An 8,107-nucleotide genomic window follows, 5' to 3' on the forward strand; every position below is an offset into this window, starting at 1 on the left:
GAAGAAGGAAGGAAGAAGGAAGGAAAGGAGGGAGGAAAGAAGGAGGGAAGGAAAGGAGGGAGGAAGGAAAGGAGGGAGGGAGGAAGGAAGGAAGGAAGGAAGGTAGGAAGGAAGGAAGGAAAGGAGGGAGGAAGGGAGGAGGGAAGGAAAGGAAGGAAGGTAGGATGGAGGGAGGGAGGCAAGAAGGAAGGAGGGAGGGAGGTAATGGGGAGGAAAGAAAGAGAGAAGGAGAGATGGAGGAAAGAAGGAAGGGAGGAAGGAAGGAAGGAAGGAAGAAAGGGGATGGATGAAGGAAGGAGGGAAGGAAAGAAGGAGGGAGGGAGGAAGGAAGGACAGATGGAAGGAAGGAAGGGAGGAAAGAAGGCACAGTCAAAAAGACGGGGTCAATTTGACCCGGGAGGACGACAGGAAGGTTAAAGAAGATTATTGTGTTATTAATGCTAAAACTAAATATAGAAAATACTTATTAATGTTATTATAAATACATTCTTATTAATCTAATATTATTCACCACAGACCCCTCACATTTACAGTAGACTATCAGGGAAAATGTGACACTATTTATTCCATATCTTCATTATTTATCTCTCTGGCTGCATGTGTCCTCAGTTTATCGACAGCCAGACTCAGAGATGTTTAATGATGTACATCTGGACTCTTCCTGGTGTCATTTTACGGTTTATTTAAGTTGCACAGAAACAGCTGAACTGTAAGATGACTTCCTCCTAATTAACACTTTAACTCAGCTATGGAGACATTTTACGCTTCGTACCATATCGATCTAGATTTTAATTAAATGTCAATCTGGCTTCTCATTAAAGTGTCGGACTCTCGTATTGATTAAAGTGTAGCACAGATGCTTTGACCAGACAGATACAGAAGATAATTAAGATGAAAACTCTCCAACCAACCAAATATTGAAGACATATTGGGCCTGATTTACTAAGATCCCAAATAAAGGTACTAAATAGCTGCACAGTGCAATAGATTGTGTGTTTAGTTATTGCGTGTTTTGCAGGTGATCTACTAAGAATAACTAAATGTAAACAGGAGCAACAGGTGCAGACAGCAGTATTTAAATGAGGGTTTTGTGTCTTAATGGAGAGTTTGGACGAGCAGAAAGCTGCAAGCTGCAAAATGAAATGTGATCAGGTTCTAGTGGAAGAGGTTAACTAATATATTGAGTTATAACAAAAACTAATATTACCAGAAAAACCCACATATGGGAGAGTATTAGTGACAAAGTCAATGCTGTTAGTAAAGCCAGAAATATTCCACTTTAAAAATATTAACACAGGTGGAAAAAATCAGTCCTGTGTGTATTCTGTCATTGTGCCTCCGTCTCCTCGTCTCCATGGTAACAGCAGGTTAATACCTGTACTTCAAACTTATTATTTATAGACGAAGTTACCGTCAGAAAAATTACCTTCAGGTTTGGTAAATCAAAATGTGTGTGCTAAATAATATATTTGGTTAAAAGGTAAACGTACTAAATGAACAGTGTGTATTATCTTTTTGCACATTTGAAAGACGCAAACCTCAGTGCGCTGTGTTAGTAGATCAGCTTGCACATTTTTTGCGGGTGACCTTTAGTAAATCAGGCCCATTGAGTAGTTAAAGGAAGGAAGATGTTATTGATAGTAATGTGAAAAGTAAGCCAATGACACCTTATTAACTGTGTGAATGCAAGCATGACAAACATCTAAACAACATGTCTTCTGGGCTGTGGAGGTTTCTCTTCTCCACCAGGACTTCTTACAGTTTAGAGTTTAGTCCTTCAGAGTGATTTGTGACGTTCTCGGGTGTTTTCTTTCTCGTCCTCCAGGATCTGACGGCTCTGGCCAAAGAGCTGCGGGAGCTCCGGCAGGGCGAGGAGACGAGCCGCCCGCCTGTCAAAGTGACGGATTATTCGTCGTCCAGCGAGGAGTCTCACAGCAGCGAGGATGAGGAGGGAGGAGAAGGAGGCTCCAACGACGGCTCGGTGGCCGTCAGCGATATCCCTCGAATCATGTGAGTATTCATGTTTCTGTTCTTTCCTTCCTTCTTTCCTTCCTTCCTCCCTCTTTCTTTACATTTTCCTTTGTTCTTCCCATCCTTTCCTTTCTTTGCTCCCTCCTCCTTCCATACTTCTTTCCTCATTTCCTTCCTTCCTTCCTCCCTTCCTTCCTTCCTTCCTTCCTCCTTTCCTTCCTCTCTTCCCTCTCTCCTAACTTCCTTCCTCTTGTCCTCCCTCCCTCCCTCCTTACTCATTTCCTTCCTTCCTTCCTTCTCTCCTTACTTCCTTCCTCTATCTCCCTCCTTACTCCTTTCCTTCCTCATTCCTTCCTTCCTTCCTTCCTTCCTGCCTTCCTTCTTTCCTCCCTCCCTTCCTTCCTCCTGTCATTCCTTCCACCTTTCCTTCCTTCCTTCCTTCCTCATTCCTACCTTCCTTCCCCCTTTCCTTCTCTCCTTACTTCCTTCCTCTATTCTTTTATGTCTGAGTTTTGAATGCAGAGCCACGTCTAAGATGATTTTCTAACAAGATATACCCAGCTAAATAACGATTTAAAGTAAACAAAGACTCATACAGGAGAGGTTAGAAACTAAAAGGATATAAGACTTCCCTTAAAAACTCAACAATATGCAGGAACGAGGATTTGATCCCTCACCGGCTTCCCACAACACTTATTATGATAACAGCAGTAATTAAAGTAAGTAGGTAAAGTTTATTTATAAATCATTTTACACAGATAACAGTCACAAAGTGTTTCACGTTCAAAATCAAATACAATCATTTAAAATCGAGATAAATAGAAATAAAGACGCCAGATAATATAATATACAAAAGGAACAGACATTGGTGTCAAGGTAAAATATAAAACACCTCACACTACTTAAACACCTGTCTGCACTGATGTGTTTTTAGCTGCTTTTTAAATGAGTCCACAGCATCCAAGGACCTACTGTACAGCTTATTGAGAGACTATTATAAAGCTTCAGGGCCGCCGGCTGAAAGGCGAGGTCTCCCCGAGTCTGCACACATGTCCGAGGCTCAGTAAGAAAACCCTGAGTAGAGGATCTGAAGGCTCGGCTTGTGTTGGACTTTAATAAGTTGAGGAGAAACTGATTCAAACGTCACTCAGCATGAAAAGAGCAGCAGGTATAATGTGCTTTAAGATCCTGAATCCTGAATCCTGAGCTTTAACGTCTATATTTAGTGTTTTTAATTAAATGACAACTTCCTTTATTAATGTAACACGGTTAAGAGATAGAAAGATGTAAGATGAAACATTTAGAAACATATTATCCTTCCTGTCGTCCTCCCGGGTCAAATTGACCCTGTCTGTTTTAACTGTTCCTTCTTTCCTCCCTTCCTTCCTTCCTTCTGTCCTTCCTCCCTCCTTCCCTTCCTCCCTCCCTTTCTCCTTTCCTTCTTCCTTCCTTCCTTCCTTCCATCCTTCCATCATTCCTCCCTTCCTTCCTTCCTTCCTTCTTTCCTTTCCTCCCTTCCTTCCTCCCTCCCTCCCTCCTTTTCTTCCTTCTTTCTTCCTTCCTTCCTTCCTTCCTTCCTTCCTTCCTTCCTTCCTTCCTTCCTTCCATCATTCCTCCCTTCCTTCTTTCCTTTCCTCCCTTCCTTCCTCCCTCCCTCCCTCCTTTTCTTCCTTCTACCTTCCTTCCTTCCTTCCTTCCTTCCATCATTCCTCCCTTCCTTCTTTCCTTTCCTCCATTCCTTCCTTCCTCCCTCCTTTTCTTCCTTCCTTCCTTCCTTCCATCTTTCCTCCCTTCCTTCCTTCCTTCCATCCTTCCATCTTTCCTCCCTTCCTTACTTCCTTCTTTCCTTCCATCCTTCCTTCCTTCCTTCCTTCCTTCTTTTCTTTCCTCCCTTCCTTCCTTCCTCCCCTCCTTTTCTTCCTTCCTTCCTTCATTCCTTCCTTCCCTTCCTCCTCCTTCCTTCCTTCCTTCTTTCCTTCCATCTTTCCTTCCTTCCTTCCTTCCTTCCTTTCTTCCATCATTCCTTCCTTCCTTCTTTCCCTTCCTTCCTTCCTCCCTCCTTTTCTTCCTTCCTTCCTTCCTTTCAGCCTTCCTTCCTTCCTTCCTTCCTTCCATCATTCCTTCCTTCCATCTTTCCTTCCTTCCTTGGCTCGAGGACAACAGGAGGGTTAAAAAAGAAAACGTTTTGTGTTTCAGGCCGGCGGCGAGTCAAAGCACAAACGAGCCCTTCGGGATGATGGGAGGTCAGAACGACATGCACGGCGACTCATACGGGAACAGCTCCCAGGACGGCACCCTGATGATGCGTGAGGTGAGGTGCCCCTCTGTTTTGTTGACCTTTAACCCCCCCCCCCCGGGGGCCTCGCTGACTTGCTGACTCCACAGAAACACGACTCATAACAAAGACCGAGGCTCAGCCAATCACAAACCAGTCCCACTTCACCGCTGAGTGTCACTCCAACTCCAGTAACACTCTCAGCTGAGGAGGGCATTTCTAATGAAGGAGGGAACGGTATAAATGGATAGCTAAATTATGGGACACACTTGTCACACTACTGGGGCAAGGAAGCAGCAGTCACCATGGCGACAGATAGATAGCTGTTATGTTATTTCACGCTTTACGCAGTCTTATGAGCGGGCCTCGTGCTGCAGGATTATAATGAAGCAGCAGTTCAACTCTCAGCTTAGCCTCTGAAATAAACTTAATATGTCCTCTTGTATCCTCGTTGTTTCATCACGACAGTAACTGATGAGACATCGGTCCGCTTGTTAATGTCATCCTCGAGCCCTGAGATACCTGAACTCCTTCATTTGGTGCAGACAGTGACTCGTTTTCCTGACTAACATGTCGTCAGTGTCTCATCGTCGCTGCTTCACATTCAGCTGCAAACTGTCCCACACATTCAGCTGCAAACTGTCCCACAACATCTGGAAAGCAGAGACAAACATTCAGACTATTTATTAGTTTTAATGAGCAAACGAGTCAGTTTATTACTTAAAAAAACAAAAAGGAAAACAAAAAAAGCAAGCGATGTGAAGTGGAGGAGGTTATGTTGGCTGAAAGGAAGTGAGGAGGAGGAGGAAACTACAAAGAAAGAGCAGGTAGAGATTTATAGTGTTGTTAATTTGATGTATTTATTTTATTAACCGACCGTAGAGTCCGTAATTAAGTTTAAATCATTATGCATTCACCCAGCCAGCATGTCCATGTGGGGTTAATGTGGGTTATATGGGTACTGAGTGGGCTTGAACTGGGCAAATGTTGGTGATCCCACATGTTTTCAGTAACATGGGCTGGCTAATAGGCCCAGTTTAACCTCCTGCAACCCTGCATCCTCATATCTGGACATCACATTTTGGGTTTGCTGGACCTTATACTTCATTCTGGTGAACTTTGACTTGTTGTCCTCTTTTGTACACGCCTCTTTGTGCCACCTAGTGGTAGAAAAAGCACATTACAGTGTAGAAATCAGATGCAAAATGAAATAGTGTCATGTGATTTTTGCAGACTTTTCCAACCATCGTTTGCATGACAGTGTCCCCAAAACCCCAAAATACACAAGATCAGCACAAAATATTCACTTTTAACTGATTTAATACAAAAGATAACAGCTTTAAACTAGTCTAAGTAGCCTGTAATACATTGTGTGTTTGTGTGCAATATATGAAATGAATGTCTCCTCCTCTTGTGTTGAAAGCCAGTGCCCACCCGCCCCTGCTAAACCAAACACAGAAACAAACACACCCAGTTAAAAAGCGGGGCTCGGTGTCCCTCCTCTCTCTCTCCCTCTCTCTCTGTCCCTCTCTCTCTCTCTCGCTCTCTTTCTCTCTCTCCCCTCTCTCTCTCTCCCTCTCCCTCTCCCTCTCTCTCTCCCTCTCCCTCTCTCTCTGTCCCTCTCTCTCTCTCTCGCTCCCTCTCCCTCTCCCCTGTCCCTCTCTCCCTCTTTCTCTCTCTCTCTCTCCCTCTCTCTCTCTTTCTCTCTCTCTCTCTCTCTCCCTCTCTCTTCTCCCTCCCTCTCTAACTCTCTCTTTGTCTCTTTCCCTCTCTCTTTCCCTCTCTCTTTCCCTCTCTCTCTCCCTCTCCCTCTCTCTCTCTGTCTCTTTCTCTCTCTCTCTATCTCTCCCGCTCTCCCTCTCTCTCTCTGTCTCTTTCTCTCTCTCTCTATCTCTCCCTCTCTCCCCCCTCTCTCTCACCCTCCCCCTCTCTCTCTCTCTCTCTCTCTCCGTCCACCTGACCTGTCAATCAAACATCCTGGCCGCTCTCCCACACAGCCGCCTGCCCCTCTCTCTCTCTTTTTCCAGAGACACGGGGAACGGAGGCGAAGCTCTACCGCCAGCAACGGTTTCCCCGGCAACGCTAATCTGTTCCTCGGCAACACAAATCTCCCCGATTTGGTGCAAGCAAAGCACCTCGCCCCTGGTCTCACCCGGTGACGCCCTCCCAGGGGCCCAAGTAGGTTCAGTAGCATCTAAACCAACCCCCCCCCCCCCCCCCCCCCCCCCCCCACCACCACCACCACCACCTCCGCCCCCCGAAACACCCCCAAACCTGATCCTGAAAGACTGCCACCTGCCTCACCTCTTCCCCCTTTCGCCCCCCCCCCCCCTCCCACACACCTGCTCACAACCCCGTCACCTTTATCAGGGTGGGAAATTACCAGCAGCCACCAGTAAACACCACTTTTCATCCTCTTTCAGCTCGTAGATTTTTGGGTTTTAGTTTTCTTCTCAGCTTCGTTTTTAGGCTTCTAGTCTCAATAAACACGACGTACACAAAAAAACAACAATAATAAACATAATTCTGCTTCATTAACCCTCCTGTTGTCCTCGAGTCAAGGTAGGAAGGGAGGAAGAAGGAAGGAAAGGAGGGAGGAAGGGAGTAAGGAGGAAGGAAAGGAGGGAGGAAGGAAGGGGGAAGGAAGGGAGGAAAAGGAGGAAGGAAAGGAAGCAGGGAAGGACAGAGGAAAGAAGGAAGGGAGGAAGGTAGGGGGAGGAAAGAAAGAGAAGGAGGGAGGGAGGAAGAAGGAAGGGAAGGAAGGAAAGAAAGAGGGAAGGAAAGATGGAGGAAGGAAGGGAGGAAGGACAGAAAGATGGAGGAAGGAAAGAAGGAAGGGAGGAAAGAGAGAGGAAGGAAAGAAAGAGAGAAGGAGGGAGGGAGGACAGAAGGAAGGAAGGAAGGAACATAAAGGACACGAATGTTAAATAATGTTAAAAGCTAAACAGTGATGAAATTAAACTGTCTTTGAAAACGCTTGAAGCTGAAACCACACTGTGATAAAGGGACCACTGCTATGAAAGATCATCAATCAATAGCACTACTATTTTAAGTTTACTGTTATTTTTCAAGTAAACAAATAAACATTTAATAGTTGCAGCTTCTCAAATGTGAAAATGAACTGCTTTTTCTTTTCCTTTCATCAGATATAAACTGAATATCTTTGAGTTTTTGGACAAAATAAAACATTTAATGACATCATCCCAGGCTTAACATTCAATCAATTATCAAGAAACTTATCATCAGATTCATTTAATTTGTTTAATTTCTGTCGATCAACACTCTGATTAGTTGTTCGTTGCTCTTCTGGTTCGTGTTGTTTTGACCTCTTTGCATCACAGAGCAGCAGGGGATTCTGGGAAATAAAGTTTCAAAGCTTCAGAAACTTGTGGCACCTTTAATTTCCTGCCCTGTCCTTGAGATCCGTCCTGCTTTTGCTGCCGTGCCCCCCCCCCCCCTTCACCCCCCATAGATGGAACAATGTGGACTTCCTCCCCTCCTCCTCCACTCGTATGATCCCTCTCTCTTCCTCTCTCTTTCTTTCTTTCCTTCCCTCCCTTTCTCTCTCAGTTCTCTCCAGCCTCTGATCCAGAAAGCGTCCTTCATCCCGTCCCCGAGCACCTGATACAGGCAGCTGATCAAGATAAAGGAAGCACGCAGAGTTTAAAAATGTGTTTCTGAAGATCATCACACACAAAGTGATGAAATATCTGATAGAAGAAAAGATGCTGAAACCTTTTATCACAGAAACAGACTCATGTAGAGCTTCAAAAGAGCTTTAAAGTTGTTTTAGAGCCTCATGATGACACTGAACACATCGTATGTTTCCTTTATTTTGTCAGAATCACGTTTCTTTGACAC

General features: G+C 44.9%; 1 protein-coding gene across 1 annotated transcript in view; it reads left to right on the forward strand.

Annotated features, from left to right (window-relative positions):
* Nucleotides 1-8,107, forward strand: part of tnikb (TRAF2 and NCK interacting kinase b) — an 86,490-nt gene that overhangs the window by 53,766 nt on the left and 24,617 nt on the right. Inside the window, 2 exon segments of the mRNA XM_062441339.1 lie at nt 1,826-2,010; nt 4,168-4,282. Of these exon segments, the coding sequence (XP_062297323.1) occupies nt 1,826-2,010; nt 4,168-4,282 (300 nt within the window).

This window comes from Scomber scombrus, chromosome 20 (assembly GCF_963691925.1).
Source record: "Scomber scombrus chromosome 20, fScoSco1.1, whole genome shotgun sequence".
NCBI lineage: Eukaryota > Metazoa > Chordata > Actinopteri > Scombriformes > Scombridae > Scomber > Scomber scombrus.